Source organism: Gracilinanus agilis, chromosome 4 (genome assembly GCF_016433145.1).
Source record: "Gracilinanus agilis isolate LMUSP501 chromosome 4, AgileGrace, whole genome shotgun sequence".
In the NCBI taxonomy this organism is placed as follows: Eukaryota; Metazoa; Chordata; class Mammalia; order Didelphimorphia; family Didelphidae; genus Gracilinanus; species Gracilinanus agilis.
The window spans coordinates 491,773,632-491,797,988 of NC_058133.1; the positions used below are offsets into that span (position 1 = coordinate 491,773,632).

The window sequence follows — 24,357 nt, forward strand, 5'->3', positions numbered from 1 at the left end:
GGTTTTCCCTTCCCAGTCAGAAAGTAAAATTGCTGTCATGGTTACTGTCCCCAACTGAGGATCAGAGCTTTCGAGTGCCTCAAGTGTCCAACCTCCTCTTTTTACAAATGAGAGAGCTGGGAAAGTCCTTCAGAAGACAAAGGGGTTCCAGCCTTAGTCAGAGGAACTTCTCTACCTCCAAAGCCAGCATTATCCCCTTCCTCCCATTTAATGTGCAACTCACTCACGAGTCAACTAGCCGATAAACATTTATTAAGCACCAGGTATCAGGAGAAATTGTAATTATTCAGTCGTTTCAGTAGTGTCCCAGCCTTTCGGGACTCCGTTTGGGGTTTTCGTGGCAAAGGTACTGGAATGGTTTTTTATTACCTTCTCCAGCTCATCTTATAGGTGAAGAAATTAAGGCCAACAGGGTTAAGTGACTCACCCAAGGTCATTCAGCTACTCATTTTCTGTCAATCCCCGTTACCTAGCCTTGGCCACTCTTAAGTCTTAGAACTGACACTAGGACAGAAGGTAAGGATGTTCTAAAAAAAAACAAACAAACCCCAAACCCTGACCTTCTGTCTTAGAATCAGTACTGTGTATCAGTTCTAAGGCAGAAGATTGAGAAAGGCTAGGCAATGGGGGTTAAGTGACTCACCCAGGGTCACACAGCCAGCTTTGAACCTCCAGGCCTGATGCTCTATCCAATGAGTCACCCAGAAGCCCCCGAGTTAAGGATTATGAAAAAAGAAATGACTGTTTTGGTTGCTCGGGCGGGGTAGGATCTGACGCGTTCCAAGGTCACTTCCAAGACTCGGATTCCAGGCTTTCCCTCCCGAAGCTGGCTCTGCCTTTAAGAAGGACAAGCCTGGTTTCTCGAGGCTGGAGAGGGAGTTAAGCAGAAACGCTGATTCCCAGGCTATGATTTTGTATGTCAAGCTTGAGTTCTGGGCAATTATTTCATGGTTGACTTGTCAGGTTGCTAAAGTGGTGGTTGCCGTGAGGAAAACTGGCAGCGGGTCCCCTCCCAGGCGGCATCGGCTGTTGCTAATAATAAGTTAGACAGATGAGCGAAAGGGTTGCCGTGCTCTGTTCCTGTTTGGAAAACCAGCCTGGTGTCCTGGCTCTCCCTGCTGCCAGTGCTGGGGGAGGGGGCGCCCCCTCCTCACCCCGGGAGGGCTGGCCGGCTCGGACGCCGATCGGGCCCCTGAAGGTGCTAGTTGGAGAAATCTCACGGGGATGGGAGAGGCTCCGGGATTTGGTCTGGATCCCAGGGACAGCCTCTCCCAGCCCAAGCCATCTTGCTTATTCACGGTGCTTTAGAATGGAAAATGAGGCTCGTTCTTTTGGGAAAACAGTCCCTGCCTGCTTGGACAGCCAACTGAGTCACGGAGAAGTGGCCGCAGGCCCGGCCGGGGCTGCCTTGTTAACTTTGGCACGGGGGACCCAGCCATCTGCTTCTCGATCGTGGCCTTTGTGGATTCGGAGAGGCAGCCTGCCGTGGAAGAGAGGATGCCGGATTGGGGGTCGTGGAAGACCTAGGACTGAAAATTGACTCCAGACCTTGTGTCGTGTTGTCCATGGCCACCTGGTCTGGGCCTCAACTTCCCCGTCTGTAAAATCGGGGGAGGGGTTGACTCAGTGTCCTTGAGGGTCCCTTCCAGCTTCAAATCTCCCATTCTGTGGATCATTGGGAGCCTCTCTGAGACCGGAAATCTCAGTGTCCTTAGATGGTTCCACACGGAGCTGGGCCCTTGCTAAGGCATGCTCCCATGTGCATGGAGTGAGGCTGAGGAGGGGGTCTCTTCTAGAGAGAATCATGGAACTAGCTGGCTGGCATTATATGACACTCAAAAGTTTGCAAAGATAATCATTGGATCCTTAAATAGTCCCATAAAATAGGGCTATTTTTTTTAAACCCTTACCTTCCATCTTAGAATCAATTCTGTGTATTGGAACCATAAGGGCTAAGCAATGGGAGTTTAGTGACTTGCCCAGGGTCACACAGCTAGGAAGTATTTAAGGTCAGATTTGAACCCAAGACCTCTCATCTCCATCCATTGAGCCCCCAGAGCTATTTTTTTAATGAGCGAAGAAACTGAGGCCGAGAAAGGTCAGGTAATTTGCCTATGGGTCATACGGCTAGCAAGTGGTCAAACTCAGATCTTCCTGACTCCAAGCCCTACATTCTATCCTCTATACCACCTACCTACCTAGGCCATAGTTCTAGAGATGTAAATGACCTCAGGAGTGAGTCATTTACTCCATACCTCCCCCTTTACAGATAAGGAAACTGATGTTCAGAGGAGTCATCTGACTTGTCCAAGATCTCATAGATAGTTCCAAAGGTGAGATTTGAACTCTGGGCCTTTGACTCAAAGCTCAGTGGCCTATTTACTTTCTTTCACTTTCTACTCTCTAGAGTAGAAAACTCATTAATCTATTGAAATTTGTCTAGTAGACACTACTGATAGAAAAATGCAAGCTTCTAGAGGGCAGGGACTCTTTCTGCTTTTGTCTTTGTAGCCCCAGCAACTAGCACAGTGCCATGTATGCAATAGGTACTTAATATATGTTGTTTGACCAAATATACTGTAGATTGATTGAGCGATTGAGCCTTTGATTTGCAGGAAGAGCTCAGTGTCTTAGCCCTTCTTTTAAGAAAGGGGGCATGTCAGTACCTAGAGGAAAGAAGAAGCCTCCGCCTTGAGGGTCTCCAGTTGCCCCTACTGCCCCATTTCCTTGCCCTCTCCTCTTGGAGGTTACCAAGGTAGCACCAGGGATGTCTGGGACAGTTCCTAGTGCCCCTTCAAGAAGAGAAGAGGAATACTATTGTGCTCAATGGAATAATGAACTGGAGGGATTCCATGTGAACTGGAACGACCTCCAGGAACTGATGCAGAATGAAAGGAGCAGAACCAGGAGAACATTGTACACAGAGACTGATACACTGTGGTACAATAGAACATAATGGACTTCTCTACTAGCTGCAGTGCAATGATCCAGGACAATCTTGAAGGACTTATGAGAAAGAAACGTTATCCACATGCAGAGAAAGAACTGTAGGAGCAGAAACACAGAAGAAAAACAACTGCTTGAACTCATGGGCTGATGGGGATATTATTGGGGATGTAGACTCTAAACCATCACCCTAGTGCAAATATCAATAATATGGAAATAGGTCTTGCTCAATGATTCATGTAAAACCCAGTGGAATTGCTCATAGGTTACAGGAGGGTGATGGGAGGAGGGGAGGGAAAGAATATGAATCATGTAACCAAGGAACAATTTTCTTAATTAGTCCATTTTTAAAAATGCCCAGGAATGGGACCACAATGAAAAAAAAAGAAGAAACTGGTTTGGAGGTTTCCATCTGTCAGAGACCCTGAACAGTGCATGGCACCACCCCATCCTTTATCCCCAGACCCGATATAAGCTTGAACCTTTCCCCATGTCCTCAGACAGGCTTTCTCCCAGCAGGTTGGTCTAATGAGACATCTTGGAGCCTTGCTGTAGCCATCTGCCCTCAAAGGGATCATTGGTTGGTCCAGAATGAGCTTTCTGCCCAGAGTTCTGGCCCCCTGGGAGCATCCCCCTCCCCAGGGCTGCTTTAGGACTGGCCAATATCCTCAAGTGTTTGTTTTTTTTTCTGAGGAGAATATTTTGGTCTTCAAGCCCAGTAAAGACAAAATCTAATTATCCTTTCTCATGTTTCAAATTAATTCCGTCTCTGTCCAGCTTCTGCTGCTTGTTGCTCCTGGCGAGAGGAGAAGAGATTTTCTCAGACAGTCTCACTGACCTCTCTGTCTCTCTCTTTTCTCCCCTCCCCTCTTTTGTCTTCCAGTCTGCAGAATTCTTCGAGATGCTGGAGAAGATGCAAGTAAGTGTCCCAGTCCTGGGATTGTCAGCCCCTTGGGCGCAGAGACTGTACTTCTGTCCCCAGAAACTAGCTTCTAGTAGCTGCTTAGTAAATGCTTAAATAGTTGGTGTGGACACTGATTCCCAGAGCAGAGATTGGGTTTTTTTAAACCCTCACCTTCTGTCTTAGAATAAATACTAAGTATTGGTTCTAAGGCAGAAGAGTGGTAAAGGCTAGGTAATTTGGGGTTAAGTGACTTGCCCAGGGTCACACAGCTAGGAAGTATCTGAGGCCAGATTTGAACCTAGGACTTCCCAAATCCATTCTCTATCCAGTGAGGCTCTCTCTATCCACTGAGCTACCTAGCTGTCCTTAGAGATGGTTTTCACAGTTGGGCAGATTGAGCAATAATATGGAACCTGCAAGTATTAGGAAGGATGGAGGTACCCAATTGTGGAAGGGAAGCTCACCAGTATGTCTACCAGTGGTGGATTATATGGTCCAGATCCTGGCAAAAAGAGGCTTATGTCTGAGATGCTTTTAGCCTCACAATTTTGTACCTTGCACACTTATTGGAAGTCAGTGTGACTTAGCAGGGAGTATCTCCTAAGGGACGCCAGGGACTGTCCCAGACATCCCTGGTGCTACCTTAGACTAGTGGTGGTGGGGAATTATTAGGTCTGATGGAAGCAGAAGATCGTGGATTTAGAACTACAAGGGTCTTTGGAGATCATCTAATACGATCTCTTCAGAGAGCTAAAGTGATCTAGCCAAAAATAATCCCAACCATAAGAGACAGAGCTGGGATTTGAATCCAGGTCCTTTGCCTCCACATTAGGAAGTCCTGAGTTCAAATCCTACCTTAGACACTTACTTTCTATGTGACCCAGAGCAAGTAAGCACTTCTCTCCATCTCAGTTTCCCAATCTGTAAAAGGAGAACAAATAATAGCTCCTACCTTCCAGAGCTGTGGTGGGGGTCAAACGCGATAATGTGTAAAACATTTGAAAATCTTAAGGGCTAGAGAAATGTCATTTCTCATAAGTGTTATGCTAGGATAGCTGGGGAGATGCAGAAGGCCTCATTTATTTCCACTTTACAGAACTCATTCATTCTTCTTCATTGAGAAAACAGAATAAGAATTAAGAAAAAAAGCCTCTCACTAAAGGCATGATGGCCTTTTGGTCCAAAAAGCAATTTCCTTAGAGGCTCAAAATCTGAGAACGCTACAGCTATAAGTGATGCTATGGAACATCGGGCCCAACCTCCTCATTTTACAAAGAAGGAAACGGAGGCCTGTGGTCATGGAGGAGGCAGCATGGTACTGAGGAAAGAACTCTGGCTTTGGAGCCAGAAGACCTGGATTCAAATCCTGTTTCTGAGGCTTACTCACTGACGGCGTTTAGATTCCCTGGATCTTAGTTTCCTCAACTGTTAAATGAGGGAATCGGACTAGGTGTTCTCCAAGGTCCCTTACAACTGAGGCAAAGATTCTGAGACTAGATGGCCTCCAAGGATCCCCCAGTATTAGCATCATGACTGTAGTCTCTGACAAAGCTTGCATGAATAGGTATATCTTTCTAACTCCAAAAGGGAAGGTATTAAAAAAATAAATAAGAGGCGGGGGGCAGCTGGGTAGCTCAGTGGATTGAAAGTCAGGCCTAGAGACGGGAGGTCCTAGGTTCAAATCCGGCCTCAGACACTTCCCAGCTGTGTGACCCTGGGCAAGTCACTTGACCCCCATTGCCCACCCTTACCCCTCTTCCACCTAGGAGCCAATACACAGAAGTTAAGGGTTTAAAAAAAATTAAAAAAAAAATAATAGTAGCTAACATTTACATGGTGTCTGTGCTAAGAGCTTTACAATTATTGACTCATTTGATGTTCACAGTGACCTTGGGAGGTAGGTGCTACCCCATTTTACAGATAAAGGGACTGAGGCAAATAGAGGTACGTGACTTGCTCTTGGCCACACAGCTAATAAGTGTCAGAGGTCAAATTTGAACTCAGGTCCTCACAATTTGAGGCCTAGTACTCTATCCACTGCACTACCCAGATACTCCTTATTTTACAGATGAAAAACTGAGGCACAGAGAAGCAGCCAGGTGATACTGTCCTACCATCAGCTACATCCCTCCCTTGAGTTTATAGCTCTTTAGGGAGACAAGATTTAAGAGCATGACGCATCTAAAGAAAAGAGAGGAAACCAGAAAAATGATATAAATAATGATGACGATGATGATGATGATAAAGAGAGGCAGTGTAGCCTAGTGGACTGAGAGCTGGGCTCAGAGAAGGATGTCGGGAATCCTGTGTAATGTGGGCAGAGCTCTGAGGATAGATGTTTCAGAGCCTGGATTGATTTACTTTGTTCAAAGGAGCTCCTTACACCAAGGAAGTGAGCATCTGGTCCATTTTATAACTCTCTAAAGTTGTCAAAGAGCTCTGCATAGATTTATTTCATTGGTTCCTCACAAAGGACCCTGTAAAGCAGATGCTTTAGGTGTTATTGTCCCCATTTTATAGCTAAGGAAACTGAGGTTAAAAAATCATCCCAAATGCTTGATTCTATCATTCTGTTTATTCTTTTATTTTATTTAAATTGAATTTAGGAAAAACTTTAGGGGACAGCTAGGTAGCTCAGGGGATTGAGAGCCAGGCCTTGATATGGGAGGTCCTGGGTTCTGATCTGGCCTCAGACACTTCTCAGCTGTGTGACCCTAGACAAGTCCCTTAATCCCCATTGCCTAGCCCTTACTGCTTTTCTGCTTTGGAACCAATACACTGTATTGATACTAAGATGGAAGGTGAGAGAGAGAGAGAGAGAGAGAGAGAGAGAGAGGAAGGCTGGCTGGTTGGCCGGCTGACTTCTTGGGGGAGACTAGGAAGGGCAAGGTTTGGATTGGGTTGGGGGGGAGTGGCAATATACCATTGCCTTTGCCCTACCTGGAAGCTCAAAGGGGTGATGACTAACCCCAAGTAAGCAAGTAGGACCAATTCTCGACTCACCCCATTTGTTTACCCACATGGGACAGTGACTCTGGCTTTGATGCCATCACCAAACAGGCCCATGCTGGCCTGGAAGGTCTCTTTAGACCTGAAATAGTACTCCTGGGCAATGTTGCAGGAAGGGGTAGCTTTCCAATTGCCTTCCTCAAGGCTACTGAATTTAATAAAGTGTCTAGAGTAACACAGAGTCTGATAGAGGTACTTTATTCTCTGTGCCTCAGTTTCCTCAGCTATAAAATAAAGGGATTGGCCTAGAAGACCTCCAAGGGCTCTTCTAACTCTCAATCCATGATCCTATGATCTTTGCTTCCTCCCTCCCTCCAGTTACTTTTCCAAAACCCATACCTAAGGAGCTACCTATGAACCCCAATGAATGGCAGCTCTGCAACAGTGATGCCTGGCTTCATCGGGTTATGAGCTGTTGTCCCACGTTCTACATTCACCTTCTAGAAACACTTATTAGGGGTATCTAAGTAGCCCAGTGGATAGAGAGCCAGGCTGAGAGCTGGGACGTCTTGGGTTCAAATCTGGTCTCAGATACTTCCTAGCTGTGTGACTCTGGGCAAGTCATTTGACCCTAATTGCCTAACCTTTACTACTCTTCTGCTTTGGAGCTGATATTTAGTATTAATTATAAGACAGAAGGCAAGGTTTATGAAAGAAAGAAAGAAAGAAAGAAAGAAAGAAAGAAAGAAAGAAAGAAAGGAAGGAAGGAAGGAAGGAAGGAAGGAAGGAAGGAAGGGAGGGAGGGAGGGAGGGAGGGAAAGAGGTGGAGAGGGAGGAAGGGAGGAAGAAAAGAAAGAAGGAAGAAAGAGTGAGCATCTCAGATGTGGAGAATTTGGGGAGGAAGGTACAGAAAAGAGTAAGACAGCTCTCTGGCCTCAGAAACCTTAGTCTAGTAGAAGAGATGAGGCACATACACGAGCCCCTACAATACAGGAGAGAAGCAAGAGATTCCAGAGTGATGAGGAAGTGGTTTGGAATGGGAAGAGATCACTTCCCTCCCTGGACTTCCAGGAGCCCAGGTTGGCAGAGAGAAGGAGTGAGCATCCATCTGGGAATGTACCACACCCACAACCTAAAGGTTAAAGTTTTGTTTGTGCTTTATGTAAATGAACAAATACACAAATGGATAAAAGAATGTTTATTAAAGGACTACTGTGTGCCAGCCCAGTCTGAAGTATTGAGGCCAGCAGATACAAAAGCAAAACAATTCCTCCCCTCAAGGAGGGTACATGCTCTGAGGGAGAGACCCTTTGCAGAGTGATTTTTAAGGAAGGGCATCATGGTCTAAGAAGGGATAATGAGTGTAGTCGAATTGTTTCTGGCTTTAGAAATAGCCACCCTCCCAATTTTAGTCACCCTCATTGGTATCCAACATAGAGTTATAGGGAGAAAAGACTGAGAGCCATTCCAAAAAGTCTCGATCTTCTCCATCTCCAGTGTCAGCCCCCCGAGGTGACTGATGGTGCTTAGAATGGGAGTTTAAAGGGCCAGCATGGTCCTTTCCCATCAAAGAAAGCTTTATAGACATTGGGAAGTACTCCAGAACCTAGAGAGCAGACAGATACATTTTCAGAACTTTTTCAATGAGGGTTAAAACAAAAAGGATTGCTGATTACTAATCTGTCTAATCATGAAATTTAAGTAGCCAGAGCCTCTTAATCCCCAAGCGTTGCAGTAAACTGGAGTCCCCACATTGGGGACAGCTAGGTGGCTGACTAGATAGAGAGCCAGACCTAGAGATGGGAGGGCCTGGGTTCAGATCTGGCCTCAGATACTTCTTAGCTGTGTGACCCTGGGCAAGTCACCTAACCCCCATTGCCTAGCCCTTATTGCTCTTCTGCCATAGAACCAATATGTAGTGTTACATAGTACTGATTCTAAGATCCAGTGTAAGGGTTTAAAAAAAAAGTGGCCACATTTCCACTTAATGATTAACATTGAGCTCTAGGGGGACAACTAAGGTGGCTCAGCAGACAGTGTTCCAGGCCTGCAGTCAGGAAGACCCAGGTTCAAATTCAGCCTTAGACACTTTTTAACTATGTGACCCTGGGCAAGTCATTTAACTCTGACTTGCCTAGCCCTTGCTGTTCTTCTGTCTTAGAATTGGTAAGAGTTCCAAAAACAACACAACAACAGGAAAAACCCATTGAGCTTTAGGATCCTAGGAAATTAGATTTAGACCTATGAGGTCATCAAGCACAACCTCCCTCTACCCCTATTTTACAGATGAGGAAAATGAGTCACATAGAAATTAAGGGACATGCCCAGATTTACCCAACTACTGTATGAGGCAAGATTTGCATCCAAGTCTCCCCAATTCCAATTATAGAGCCTTATCTATTATGCCTGGGTTGGGGCATGGAGGTAGACTTGGGGAGGAAGGACTGAACGGAAGTCACCTCAATTCCTAGGACCACACCTGATACAGATCCCACTATCCTTGCCTGGTAACGCCTACCTCCCCCTGCCCCCAACCTTTGCCGTGGCCTGGCTGAGCAGACAGTGGGCATCTCCTGGGGAGAGTTCCCCCGGGTGGGGGGGGGCCTCTGGCTGCTTCCTGACTCTCCTCTCCATCGCTGCAGGAGGTGGGGGTGAGTTGGGGGGAGACAGCCCTGATGGGAAAACTTCTGGTTCTGGAGAACACTGCTCCCCGCCTCCATCTGGCCATCCAGGCCAGGATAGAACTGGTTTGGAACACTTGGTTCTCTTAGGCTCTAGACCTGGAAGGGGCCTTAAAAATCATCTGGCCCAACAACACTCTTGTTGTTGTGATGGTGGAAGCCCAAGCCCAGAAAAGGGCAGGGACCACTTTTGGATTATAAGCTCTTGAGGGCAGGGACTGTCCTTTGCCTCTCTTTTTAACCTAGTGCTTAACACAATGCCTCCCACCTACTAGGAACTTAATTAATGTTTATCGATTGGGCGATTGACTTACCCACAGTCACCTAGGTGGTAATTTACCTAAATTTACTAATTACTAAGAAGGGAGATTTGACTCAGATCCAGAGGTGGTGTGAGCTCTTCCACTGACTTTGGGCAAGTCACTTAGCATCCCCTGAACCTCAGTTGCCTCATCTGCAAATGGGAATAATAATAACTCCTCCCAAGGTTGTTGGGAAGTTTAAATGTCATCAAGGATATAAAGCACTTTATAAACGTCTATATAAATGCCAAATAATATTATCCCTGAATCTCAGCTTCTTCATCTGTAAAAGGCGCTGGATGAGATGGCTCCTGCTGTCCAGAAACTCTGGTGGTGACTTAAGGAACCTTAAGTCTCTTCCAGCTCCCATCCCAGGAGCCCCGTGATTTTACAGAGGACGAGACAGACCCTGAGAGGGAAAGGGACTTGCTCAGTTACCCAACTGATCCGTTTCAGAGCTCAGACTGGACCCATAATGCCAAGTGTGGGACCTTTTTCAGCGTACTTTGTTACTGCTCCCAGTCGTCTTCAGAGCCCTCAGATTCATGATTCACTGAGCTAGCTGGGTGAGCGAGCAGAGGTTTGTTCTTTTTAATATGCAGAAAATCTGATAACGACTCAGGCAGAGGCACTGAGGAAAAATAATTCCCTCCATCTGCAGAAGGATGTATGATTTTCAAAGTGCATTTGCATCTCTTGACTCACTTGAGTCCTATATCGTCTCTGGGAAATAGGCAAGGAAGGGATTATTATCCCTATTTTTACAGAATAAATAAATATGGAGGACAACACAGAAGAAATAAATACAGAAGAAATGTGAGGACTCAGTGGGAAGAACACTGGGTTTGCAGTCAGAGGACCCAAGTTCAAATTCTCACCTTGGACAAGTCACTTCAAATCTCTGGGCTTCAGCTTCATCATCAACCAAAAGGGGTTGGAAATGTAGAAGAAAAGAAGAAGAAGAAGAAGAAGAAGAAGAAGAAGAAGAAGAAGAAGAAGAGGAAGAGGAAGAGGAAGAGGAAGAGGAAGAGGAAGAGGAAGAGGAAGAGGAAGAGGAAGAGGAAGAGGAAAGAAGAAGAGGAAGGAGGAGGAGGAGGGAGAGAAGGAGGAGGAGAAGGGGTTGGGCTGGATGATCTCTAAGAGCCCTTTTATCACTAAATCCCAAGTTCATGATTTGCCCAAAGTCATCCCCACAACTGCCTAGTAAGAGCTAGAATTCCAACCCAACTGTCTAGACTCCCAGCCACACAGATTTTGTCCTCTAGCACTGGCCTAATTGTGTCATATTAATTGGTGTTGATTGATTAGATGGCTGTGCTGCTCCCTTTGGGTCCCCAAATCGAGACTGCACTCCAGAGCACCAACCGTCAGAGGGGAATGGGGATGACTTCCCGCCTCCATCATCTCCAATAACAAACTTTGTTTTATTCAAAGAGATTTTATTTTGCCAATTCCGTGTAAGAACAATTTCCATCATCTGCTTTCTGAAATTAGAAAATCCAAATTGTCTCCCTTTCTCCCTCCTGGAGATGGTAAGCAATCTGATCTGGGTTATACGTGTATGATCACGCAAAACCTATTTCCGTATTGGTCACTGTCGTCAGAGAATACTCATAAACCCCTCCCCAAATAAAACACTAATAAATTAACATGAAGAATCGCATGCTTTGATCTGCATTCCAACTCCATGGGCTCTTTCTCTGGAGCCAGAGAGCAGCCTTCTTTGTCATAAGTCTCTCCGAATTGTCCTGGATCATCATATTGCTGAGAGTAGCTAAGCCCATCCCCATTGACATCCCACAATATTGCTGTCACTGTGTACAAGGCAATAATAGCAAACTGAAAAAAAATTCTACTTCTATTTATTTTAACATTCATTTTTTTAAAATGTAGAATTCCCAGCTCTCTCGTGTCCTGAAGGGACCACCCTTCCACCCTTTGAGAAAGCGAGCCATAGGATACCAGTTACGCGTGTGAAGTCATGCGAAACCTATTTCCATTTTAGCCATCAAGAACAAACTGTTTGATGGTTCCTGTGTTTTCTCTGTCATCCCAGGGCATCAAGCTGGAGGAGCAGAAACCAGGACCCCAGAAAAACAAGGTGAGCTGAGCAGAGCAGGTGCTGCTGATGGGGATCCACGAGGGGCTGAGACTGGAGTCTGGTGGAGGATGAGTTTTCTAGACTAGGCGGGGGGAGAAGTGTCATTCTCGGGGATCACGGGTAAAAAGCAACTGACTGACGTGACCTCGTGGTACAGTTTTCCACGTCAAACCTACCTGGCCTTTGTATTTTCACCAAGAGCCATTTAAGTGACTGGTCTCGTCAGGCTGGTCTGTTACTGTGCAGCTGAATGATGGGTATTATGGGAAATTGTGGGCATCGTGGACTTGGCATCACTAGAGGGACCAGAGGGCGAGGTGGACCCTGAGACCTTGGCTTGCTCCATCTCACTTCTCCTTCCCTCTCATTTATTCTGGCAACTTCCTTCCCTGACCAGACAACCTCCTTCCCTCCCATCCCTACTTCTTGGTACCTTCTGTCCGGCCACAGCCTCATGTCGAGGAGGCTAAGATGCAGCTCCTGTCTAGGAGTCAGCCCTCGTCTGGGAGGACCTGAGATTGATTCCTAATTTTAGCAGCCTACAATAAGCCACCATCTGTACGTGTCTGCTTCGGCTGATATCTAATGGGGTGTAGAATTTGCTCCTCCTACAGCTTCCTGAGATGAGGTTCCCTCAACGGAGCCTTCAACTCCCCCACCTTTAGGGTGCTTCATTCATCTCCATTCTGGAAATACATTTCCAGTCTATTTCCAGGGTAGAGAGTCAGCTAGCATCTGTAGGAAGGGGGCCTCTGGAAGGAGTGCCTTGGATGGAATGCTAGGTCTGGATTCAGGAAGAGCTGAGTTCAAATGCAGCCTCCAAAACGTATTGGCCTTGTGACCCGGGGCAATTCAAGTGATTTCCATATACCTTAGTTTCTTCAACTGTAAAATGGGAATAATAATAGCACCTACTATGAACATTTTAAAAAGGATAATAATTATAAAGTGTTTAGCACAGTGCTTGGTACATATACATAGTAAGTGCTATAGAAATGTCAGCTGTTCTTATCACTATTATTATTTAACCCACAACAGTAATAAAGAGAAAATATGGGCAGTTTGCTCCCTTTAGGCTTTTCTGGTATCGGCCTATTAGTCTGTCAGTCAGAAACAAACACTAATGAATGTGCTCCCTTCTGCCCCTTCTTAAGCTGCCCCAGGGCACAGAGTCTGTTATTAGTTTTTGGCCCTTTGCTCTTGGGATTGTCCTTTGTCAGGCCATCCATGGGGCAACTGGGAAATGATAGTCATGCTGAAATCAAGTCTCATATAGCCCGAATATTCACGGCAGCACTTTTCATGGTAACCAAAAAACGGAGAATAAGCGTGTGCCCATTGACTGGTTGGTTGCTGTCCTCCATACTCAAAGAGGGCCAAAATGACCTCGCTGGTGGTGTCTTCTGAGTCACATATCATTTGGATTTGAGACAGAGTTGTACAAAGTCACTGGCCTCACTCTCTCTTAGTCATCAAAGTCCAGTAGCAAAGCAAAAGTTAAAATGACTCGAGATTTAGATAATTAATTGATGATTAATATATTATTCAAGGGGGCAGCTAGGTGGCTCAGTAGATAGAGAACCAGGACTAGAGAAGGGAGGTCTGGGGTTCAAATCTGGCCTCAGACACTTCCTAGCTGTGTGACCCTGGCCAAGTCACTTAACCTCCTTTGCCTAGCCTTTACTACTTTTTTGCCTTGGACAAAGTATTGATTCTAAGATGGAAGGTAAAGGTTTTTTTTTTTTTTTAATTAATACATTGTTCAGATACTCCCCAGCCAATCATCACATCAATGTAATAGAGAACCTCTGCACCCCAAGAAATGCTTATGAATTCAGAGACACATAGGAAGACTTTTATGAACTGATACAGAGTGGAGTAAACTGAGAACCAAGGGAACACTATACAAAATGACTTCAATAGCTCAATAAAAAAGAACCATAGAACCAAGCTGAATGCTGGGTCATAGTAATTACCACTGATGGCCCTGAGAAGGGATGAAGAAGTACCCCCTCCCACCCTTGCCTAGAGAAGTGGGGGGCTGGGGCTATGGAATGTCGAATGTGTTGTCGACCGTCTCTTATGTTGGTTGACTGTTTCTTTGTTACAGGGGAAGGCTCGCTGGGTTGAAGGGACATCTGTCTAGAAATGGCTCTGATGTGAAAGCAAACATTATCGATACAACTCTGTAACATTAAAACTATCTTTGGCATAAGCAGATCTTTCATATACTTTCAGGAAATAACAGCAGTGACTTCTGATTTATCTTTTAGGATGACTACATCCCATATCCCAGCATTGATGAGGTGGGTATGAGCCTCTTTACCAGTTAAGCTCCAGATTGTTCTATAGAGAATGATCTGGGGAGATGGAAGGAGACAAAAATCATCCCTGCCGATGACTCAGTGAGAAGTGCGGTCTCCAGGCCAAGTATCTTGGGGCTGCGAGATGGGAGACCTGGATTTTAGTCCTATTTCAACTACTGACTCCCCTTGACCTTTGATCAGTCACTTTCTGGACTTCAGACTCCCTATTTATAAAATGGGATCAATGATCCATACCTTGAGGGGTTCTCAGGATACCCTGGGTAGTTGAGTCCAGAGTGGGGAAGAACTTTTTGGAAAGGATAAGTAAGCCCTCTTGCTCTTTTCTGGCATCAATACCCCAAACCCAATCCTTGGGACAGACACGCTGATATAGTAGAAAGAGCACTGAGTTTGTGGCTATAGGAATTGAGTTCAAATCCTGGACTTGCCACTTACTATATGACTTTGGACCGCCATTTGAACTTTCTGGGCCTCAGTTTCCCAATCTGTAAAATGAGATCACTGAAGCCCTTTCCCACTCTAGATCTCTGTTCCTCTGCTTCTAAGTCACTTGTAGTCTCTGGGCTTTAGTTTCCTTATCTGTAAAATGAAGGACTCGGACTAGACTAAGACTAAATGGTACTAAGTCTATGAAACCTCCTATATTTGCTCTCTGGCCTTCAGTAGTTACTCCTGAGGCACTCCTGTTGGCATCTGGAGGGAACTAATATGGGCCTCTGCCATTACTTCCAGATTGTGGAAAAAGGAGGCCCTTATCCCCTGGTCATCCTGCCCCAGTTCGGGGGCTACTGGATCGAAGACCCAGAAAACATCGGCACGCCAACATCATCTGACAGTAGCATCTTTGAAGAGGAGGAGGAGAACCTCAGTCCTGGGATGTTTGGCTACAGGCTGGAGTGCAAGGGAGAAGCTCGGGCATACAGGAAGCACTTTTTGGGGAAGGTGAGCAAGAGAAAGCCTTCTTCCTGGCTCCCTGCCATAGATCCTTCTTCTTGTTCTTCCTGTCCCTCCCTCCCCTTTTCCAGACCTTTCTCCTTCTCCCCCTTTTCTTCCTTTTCCCAATTTCCTCCTCCGTCTCCCTCCTCAGAGGTCTCCAGGGTTATAGCTGGCGACCACCAACATCATAGCTCCAGCTAGTCGCAAGAACTAGGCTGTGAAATTTTCAAAATGAGAATTTACACGTTGGAGACCAACAGATGCTGCCCATCAAGGCTGGATTGGGGGCTTATTGATTGTGATAGGGAACGGGTTAATGACACAGATTAAACTTCAATGGGGGTCCTACGCCATTCTCCCTGTCTCTTCAGGGAGCTGGTTGTTAAACATTTACCAGCATACTATAATAGTGACATTCTACTCTAAAGGGCAGCACCTCGCCCTCCATATCAGGGAGGAGGGCAGGGCTCATGTTTCTGTGTCCGCCCCTGTCTTTGTTGGCATACAGAGAAGCAGCCTCACTGGATGACCAGCCTGAGGAAAAGGATCCTTTAGAAGCTAGTAGCATCAGGAAATACTTTTTAAATCATGTAAAAGGTTATAAAAACAAATTGGGAGCACAGGGAGGCACCTAGGTAGCTCAGTGGATAGAGAGCCAGGCCCAGAGAAGGGAGGTCCTGGGTTCAAATGTAGCCTCAGACACTTCCTAGCTGTGCGACCCTGGGCAAGTCACTTAACTCCCGTTGCCTAGCCCTTGCCCTCTCTTGTCTTAAAATTAATATTAAGAAAGAGGGTAAGGGTTTAAAAAAACACTACTGCTCAACCCCAAGATACAGAGCTAAGGGCAATGAGTGGGAGATAGGAAGAGGGAGACTTGGGCTCCCTGTGAGAAGCAACATGGAACATTAGAAAAAGAGATTAGGAGTCAGAAGGGTTCAAATCCCAGCTCTGCCACCTTTTGAAACCTCTCTGTTTCTGTCTCTCTCCCACACAGTGGATAGAGTGCCAGACCTGGAGTCGGGAAGACTCATCTTCCTAAATTCAAAAGTGTCCACTTTGCCCTGTTTGCCTTAGTTTCCTCATCTGTAAAATGAGCTGGAGAAGGAAATGGCAAACCACTCCAGGATCTCTGCCCAGAAAAATCCCAAATGGGGTCATGGCGAGCCAGACATGACTGAACCAAAACAATACAGACACACACACCCCCTTAGGTGAAAGCCGTAACGTCCAGAGGCTTCCTCCTCTGTAAGATGAGTAGGCTGGACCAGATGGCCTTTAAGTCCTCTTCCAGCTCCAAATCTATGATGCTAAGAGCTGTGATCCCAGGGGAAAGCTTCTGAGAAAGAAGAGCCGTCCAAAAGTGGAACAAGCTGCTCTGGAGGTGGGATGGTGGGGGAGGATTTCTTTTACTCAAAGTAAAAATGTTTATGTCTCCTCTATCATTGTTGGAATGTCTTACAGAGAAGCAACCTCATTGGAGGACCATTTAGTGGGCAGCTGGGTGGCTCAGTGGATAGAGAGCCAGGCCTCGAGATGGGAGGTCCTGGGTTCAAATGTGGCCTCAGCCACTTCCTAGCTGTGTGATCTGGGGCAAACCACTTTACCCCAGTTGCCTAGTCCTTACCGCTTTTCTGCCTTGGAACCTTTACTCAATATCGATTCTAAGTCAGAAGGAAGGGTTTGAGGCAGCTGGGTAGCTCAGTGATTGAGAGCCAGGCCTAGAGATGGGAGGTCCTGGGTTCAAATCTGGCTCCAGACACTTACTAGCTGTGTGACCCTGGGCAAGTCACTTGACCCCCATTGCCTAGCCCTTACCACTCTTCTGCCTTAGAACCAATACCCAGTATTGATTCCAAGATGGAAGGTGAGGGTTTTTTAAAAAAGAAAGTAAGGGTTTTAAAAAAATTTATTAGGGTTCCCGGAAACCATTTGTTGGGGTTCCTGTTTATGTCTGGGGTTCAGACTTATGGCCTCAGGGTCCCTCTATCTCTGAAATTCTTTGATTCCTCATTCGTAAAATGGGGTAACCAATACTTCACCACACTACCTACCATGCACAAGACTTAGAGGGCTATTATTTGTCCCCATAAGCAGTGGGCATATTTATGTACCCTCCTCTTTTGGGTGCCAATCCCTTGCTGATTCAGGTCAGAGCAGCTGGGTGGCACAGTGGATAGAGTGCTGAGCTGGAGGTTAGGAAATCCTGAGTTCAAATCCAGCCTGGGACACTTCTAATTGTGTGCCTCTGCCCCTCTCCTCCCAGTTAACCCACATCTTCTCTTTCTAGGATCATCTAAATTTTTATTGCACGGCCAGTAGTCTGGGAAACTTGATTCTGTCCATCAAGTGTGAAGAGGCTGAAGGCATCGAATACCTTCGGATCATCCTCAGGTGAGAACCCTGCTGCTGCTCAAACCTGAGTCTCTGCCCCCAGGGCTGGCCCAGGTGGGACCCAAAGGTTCTGGGGCTCTTCAGAGCCGCCCAGGGGCCGTGGTTGGCCGGATGCCCACACAGCCACCCTGCGTCTGGCTTCCTAAGATAAGGAACGCTGGGCTGGCCCCCTCCCGGAGTCACCTCCAGGCTTGCCTGGCCCAGGAGAGCCAGCCAGCCCCTCTCTCTGTGGCATCCCTTTTCAGCCTAGGTCAGGAGTTTTATTCAGAGGGTTTGACCATCCTTGGGCACTGATGGGACCAAGTCATAGGTTGCACGATCCCCTGCTGACCTCGCCTCAGACCATACCTTCACCCCAGTCAATTAAGCAATCAAATATTTATTGAGAGGCAACATAGTATATTTTATAGGGCACTTAACTTGGAGTTAGGAAGACCTGGGTTCAAATCCCACCTCGCTCATTTTCTAGCTGGGATTCCAGTTAAATAACACAATCCATCTGTGCCTCGGTTTCCACATCTGCAAAATAGAGTGGGGGTTGGGTTGGCTGCTCCTAAGACTTCATCCAGCTATAAATCTATGATCCTGCTATTAGGTAGGCACTATGCTAGGAGACTGTGTGACATCTGGAAAGCCCTGATGTCTTTGAGCAGCCGCAGGACACAATAGATAGAGTACAAGACCTGGGTTTAAGGCCTCTGACTTTTACTAGCAGTATGAATCTAGGCAAGTCACTTAACCCCATTTGCCTCAGTTTCCTCATCCGTCAAATGAGCCAGAGAAGGAAATGGCAAAGCACTCAATGTCTTAGTTTTGTGACCCTGGGCAAGTCACTTTACCCTGTTTGCCTCAGTTTCCTCATCTGTCAAATGAGCTGGAGAAGGAAATGACAAGCCATTCCAGTATCCTTGCCAGGAAAAACCCAAATGGGGTCACAAAGAGTCAGAAATGACTGGAACAACTGAACAACAAGGTCCCTTTAAGCTCTGAAGCAATGGCCCCAAGTGGAGACTGGCATGGAGATTCCAACAGTGGTTTGTCTGCTGGCCTCCATGTTTTAGGCCCTGGGAGGGGTAGCCATAGCTATGATGCTGATTTGGCTATACCCTCCTTTACAGAAATTCCACAAAGGTGGGCCCCGAAATATGTGATAAATGTATTTCAAGAAAAGCGGTCCTTTGCTCCTCTGTTTGACTTGTGTGAGGGAAACTTCTGTCTCTGAAGGAGTCCTTTGGGGGGATTCAGTTGTAAAATAGATAATCACCCCTTCTTGCTCAGATAAAAGGGAGAAAAACAATGTACTGAGAGTCAGAATCCGTGTCCTAGACCTGGCTCTGCCATTCACTTATATGACCTCAGGCCAATGCCCCTTTCTCTCTGGGGCCTCAGTTTCCCCATCTGTAAAACAAGAGGGGAGTTCTACTCGATTCCCCAGGGGCCCTTCTAATTCTTTCTCGTCATTCGAGGAAGCCTTTTACGTGGAGGCTGGCCCTGCCCTGTAGCTATGTAAAGCCCTTCAGATATTGGATTTGCTCAAAGACAGGGTACACCTGGATCCCCAGACTTGCCCAACAGATGGATATGAAGGAAGTTGTTTGCATTACGGAATGATTCATCCCACAGGGATTCTTTAAATAGCCTGCTTTCCTGAAGCCATTAGAGTGGGATTCAGAGGATTCTAAACCAGAGCTCTAGAGCTGAAAGGAACAACAGAGACTGTACAGTCCAGCCCCGTCATTTTACAGAGGGGTAAACTGAGGCCTGGGGAGGTGCAATGATTTGCCCAAGATCACCCAGCAAATAAGCATGAGAGAAGGGATTTGAACCCTGACTCCAGAGCCAGGCCTCTTTTGATCTACAAAATCTGGTTGTAAAAACCCCAATACATCCAGGATATGAAATAAGATGCTCTTCTCCCTCCCTCTGTCCCTTCCCTCCTCCACAGCCATAGCTGAGATCATTGTGGCTCACTGTGCCGTCATCTTCCCTTAGGTCCAAAGTGAAAACAGTTCATGAGCGGATCCCCCTGGCAGGACTGAGCAAGCTACCCAGCATCCCTCAAATTGCAAAGGTAAAAACCCAACGACGAAAACTGTCTGGGAAACGCCGGCTCCTCTGGGTGGAAGGCTGGCTCGCTGCGGGAGTCCGGCTCGGCAGCACTTGATGAGGGAGGGGGCTGTCCTCTTTAACAGGTGACTCATGCCTGCCATGGGGGCCACCACCAGGTTTTCTGCTCATCCTTGATTTCATGGTTGTGAGTGACAGCGCTAATAACCAGGGTGGCGTGATGAGGATTTTGTTCCTAGGACACCGAATTTGAAGGGTGCTAAATTTAGAGGACACCGATAGCACTTTGGGAGCATAGAAACAATAAAGATTCACTCTGGGACAGCTGGGTGACTCAGTGGTTAGAGAGCCAGGGCAAGAGATGGGAAGTCCTGGGTTCAGATCTAGCTCTCACACCCTTTCTCTCCGTGTGACCCTAAGCAAGTCATTTAACCTCCATTGCCTAACCCTTAATGCTCTTCTGCCTTGGAACAAATTCTTATTACTGATTCCAAGACAGAAGGCAAGGGTTAAAAAAAAAAAGATTTAAAAAAAGCTAGATAGTAGGAATCATTCGTTAAAATAGAAAACTCCTAGGCGAGAGGTTGGGCGAAGTGGTCCCAGCCATTCCCCACCCTGTAGAAACCCTCCACAAGCAGACCTCATATTGTGAAATAAAATGTATTTCTTTCCCCATGCTGCCTGCGTCTAGACCAGACCTTCTCCCAGAAGCAGGCTCACCGCACTGTCTCTGAGTCTCTACTTCTCCCCCGAAGCCTCCAAATATGTAACATTGTGGCATTTGTGCTGCTCGCCCAGAGGACAAAAATTCCTGGTTACAGCCCTGGCGAGTGGACCCCGGAGAGCGTTGCTCTCTCTCATCCAGACTCACAAGCACAGGGTCAGGGTTTGAGAGGCAGCCTCTCAGGCCCCCCAAATCCCCTTAGTGTAGAGCGTGACGCTGCCCCAGAGGGTCCAGCTTTGGGGCTCTGTGTCCAGGACACATGCTGGGGACCGTGAGCTGTTGGGGTGGAGATTCTGTCTAGGGGGAAAATGGAAAATAAGGTTGGAAAGCAGCAAAGGGAGAATCCTTTACCACCAAACCACCGCTTATCCCCTGAGGTCCCTGCCTCGAGGAGGCCATCCGTGCCAGGAAGAAATTTTAAAGGCATTTTTGTGATCCAGAAGTGTGTGTTGAACCTGATTCCCCATTCGTGGCGCTGTTGAAGATCTGGAAAAAGGGCCAGCACTAACTGAAATATGAGCTTAGGACCAGGGAAGAAAGCCTGTGGCTGGGAGCATCCCGGACCTTCCCTCTATCCCAGCAGACTTCTCTCTGCTTTTCAGCTCCAGACAAGCTTTCTTCTCCCTCCCTCCCGTATTTAGGCCTGCTCTCTGGCCCCCTGCAGAATTTTCTAATGGGCCCTGTGGGTTCCGAATGTCACTCTTCCTGAATTAGGTCATCTGGAGAGATGCCTGCTGAAAGAGGGTGGCCATGGAGTGATCTAGGTTGGGAGAGAGTCAATTAAATGGATGTTAGGGAGGGAGAGACAGTAGGCAGGAAATCAAGGGTATGTGGGTGAGTGGGTGGGTGGGTTGGGGCTACCCAACAGGCCTTCCCGCACAAAGTAATTCTGAAATCAGAGAAGAGGGCTCCTTTTGCAGAGCTAGACGGTGGGGAGGCTACTCCGAGATCATTTGGGAAGGATACAGTCTCTTTTCCCTCAGAGAAAAAAGGAATGGAGTGTGTGTGCATGTGTGTTTGTGTGTGTGTGTGGTGTATATGTGTGTGTGGTGTGTGTGTATTTGTGAGTGGTGTATGTGCATTTGTGTGTGGTGTTTGTATTTGTGTGTGTGGTGTGTGTATATTTGTGTGTGTGGTGTGTGTGTGTGTGTGTGTGTGGTGTGTGTATATTTATGTGTGTGGTGTGTGTATATTTGTGTGTGTGTGTGTGTGTGTGTGTGTAGAGGAAGACTGGGTTCCTCACTAAAACATGAGTTTTTCTCCCTGCAGGCTTTCTGTGATGATGCTGTAGGCTTGAAATTCAATCCTGTCCTGTACCCCAAGGTGAGACCACCCAAGAGAGCCCCTTCCCCCCCATTTCCCATGAAGCCCTACCCGGCCATGTCTCTCTCCTCTTTCCTCCAGGACAGACTCTCCCAGGAAATAGTTCTAATGCTCTGAGATCACTACCGCATACTGATGGGGTTCTCTGTACCCCAGTCTGGGATGATTTTTTTCATCTTGTTTTTGTTCATTGTGATTTTTTTTCTTGGTGGGGGGAAAGGATCAGACCTGAAACTTCATTGATCTAGATAAGTCTGTGTGAGAAAAAAAAAAAAAAAAGCCTTCCACCTGGGCAGTTGGCCCCTTCTCTGCCATTTCTAGAGCTGTCTAGAGCACTAAGAAGCTAAGTGACTTGGCCAGGGACACACAGTCAGTATGTGTCAAAGACTAAAATTGAGACCAGAGCTTCCTCATTCTGAGGCTGGTTCTGGTCTACTACTATCCCTTATTGTGATAACCTTTAAAAATCATCTTGCAGCCAGGTGGCTCAGTGGATTGAGAACCAGGTCTAGAGCAGAAGGTCCTGGGTTCAAATTTGGCCTCAAGATACTTCCTAGGCAAGTCTACCCTGGATGAATCACTTAACCCCCATTGCCTGATTTTTATGGGTCTTCTGCCTTAGGATCAATACATATAAAATAAGGGTCTTTTTTAGCCCTCTTGATCCTTCTTGCTCGCACTGCTGGTCTTTGGATGGCCCAGTTCTAGGTTTCCATCTTGTCTGAATGGATCACTTCCTGTGGTGGCCAGTGCCAGGGGAAAGGGGAACAGCGTGCCATCTCTCAGTGTGCCACAGCTGGAAGGGGGGGCCTCTGTGATCAGGTAGTCTAGTGGTCCTCAGGGAGTATGCCGCCGTACACTAGCGAACCCCAGGCTTCACAAGGAGTACCCCGAGTTATAGGAAGCTTAGACTTATGCGTAAACTATTCTGTAGTTTTCTGCAGTTCCTCATAGCAAAAAGTAATACTGGACTGTGAGCAAAAAAAAAAAGTTTGAAAGCTTCCCATCTAGTCCAAACCTCCCCCATCTTATAGAAGGGGAAACTGAGGCCCAGAGGGGGGAGTTATTGGCCCAACAGCACTCCCTGAGTCAGTGGTGGAAGCTTCTGGATTGGAAGCCTCCCCGTTCCATGGGCTTTCCCCTAGGCCATGCGGTCTTGGCTCTCTACATCAGGGGGACAAGGATCAGGTGGGAGAGGAGGGACGACAGAGAATCCAGGGCTGGCGACACCAGACAGAATGAGGCACAGACAGCAATCGGCTGGACATCCTGAAACAAATTGCTGCTTGGGTAGATGGGCAAAGGTCCCGGCCCACCCTCGCCATTCCGCCTGCCCTCTAGCTGTACCCTCAGGGTGGCCATCAGGGCTGGGGTTTCCACATGTGCGCATGAAACCCTTTTTTCAAAATTCACGTCCAGGAAATGAGTTTAGGCTGCGGATGCCGCCGTGGCGTTCTGGGCTCCAAACCTCTCTCTAGCTCTGGCTAATAAAGCCGAGGCCAGTTCTACCTGAGGATGCTATCTGGCTTCCTCGGGACCTGGCCTGTGCTTGACCTCAATTCAGGTCTAGGGGAAAAACAATAACAGCAATTAAAAAGCACACACCACCGAGCCTCAGCCACAGGCCAGGCTAATTAGATGTGGGCCAGGAATTGTCCCAAGGGAAGACGGAGACCCACAGCAGCCACCCCCTTCGGGACACCTGCTGGGCTTGGGTGAGAAGCTGGTGAGAGGCTGAGCTTCCCAGACTCCCAAGACCGGCAGTGCTCGAGGTTTATGTCAGATCAGGTGCAGCGAGAGGAGCCTCCGGCACCAGAGGACTGTTAAGAACCAGTGCTCAGGGGGTGGCTGGGTGGCTCAGTGGATAGAAAGCCAGGCCTAGAGATGGGAGGTCCTGGGTTCAAATCCAGCCTCAGATACCTCCCAGCTTTGTGACTCTAGACAAGTCACTTTACTCTGATTGCCTTACTGCTTTTCTGCCTTGAAACTATACACAGTATTGATTCTAAGACAGAAGGGACGGGTTTAAAAAAACAAAAAAAGAAACAACATTCAGGGTAAATGAGCATGACCTTTACATCTGGCAAGTAGAGCCTGTGGGGCCAGTGAAGGGACTATTACAGACAAGCCTGGGCAAGTGGGGCCATGGCACTTGGTGGTTTCTGCCAGGCAGTGGCTTCATGCCCCGGTGAGCAGATTTTGGAAATGAGAGTAGGGCCTCGGCAGCCAAGGCAGCCTGATCTCTTTTCCTAAGCATTTGGCTAGCTCTTTTAGCTGTATCTTGTCTTAGTGTCACTGACCACACACACTCACTCTCTGTCTGTCTCTCTCTCTCTCTCTGTCTCTCTCTCTCTCTGTCTCTCTCTCTCTCACACTCTCTTTCTCTCTCTCTCTTTCTCTCTCTCTCTCTCTGTCTCTCTTTGTCTCTCTCTCCCTCTCTTCCCCTCTCTTTGTCTCTCTCTTTCTATTTCCCTCTCTTTATCTCTCTTTTTCTCTCTGTCTCTCCTCTCTCTCTCTGTGTCTCTGTGTCTCTCTCTCCCTCTCTCCCTCTCTCTCCCCCACCTCTCTTTCTCTTTCTCTCTCTCTCCTCTCTCTCTCTCTGTCTCCCTGCCTCTATCTTTGTCTCTCTCTCGCCCTCCCTCCCTCCCTCTCTCCCTTTCTCTCCCCTCTCTCTTTTTCTCTCTCCTCCTCTCTCTCTCTTTCTCT

General features: G+C 47.2%; 1 protein-coding gene across 1 annotated transcript in view; it reads left to right on the plus strand.

Annotated features, from left to right (window-relative positions):
* RAP1GAP2 (RAP1 GTPase activating protein 2) overlaps positions 1-24,357 on the plus strand; it is a 186,746-nt gene that overhangs the window by 101,377 nt on the left and 61,012 nt on the right. Inside the window, 8 exon segments of the mRNA XM_044675606.1 lie at positions 3,830-3,865; positions 11,839-11,883; positions 14,157-14,189; positions 14,943-15,152; positions 17,434-17,537; positions 19,530-19,608; positions 21,598-21,651; positions 23,084-23,103. Coding sequence (XP_044531541.1) covers positions 3,830-3,865; positions 11,839-11,883; positions 14,157-14,189; positions 14,943-15,152; positions 17,434-17,537; positions 19,530-19,608; positions 21,598-21,651; positions 23,084-23,103 — 581 coding nt within the window.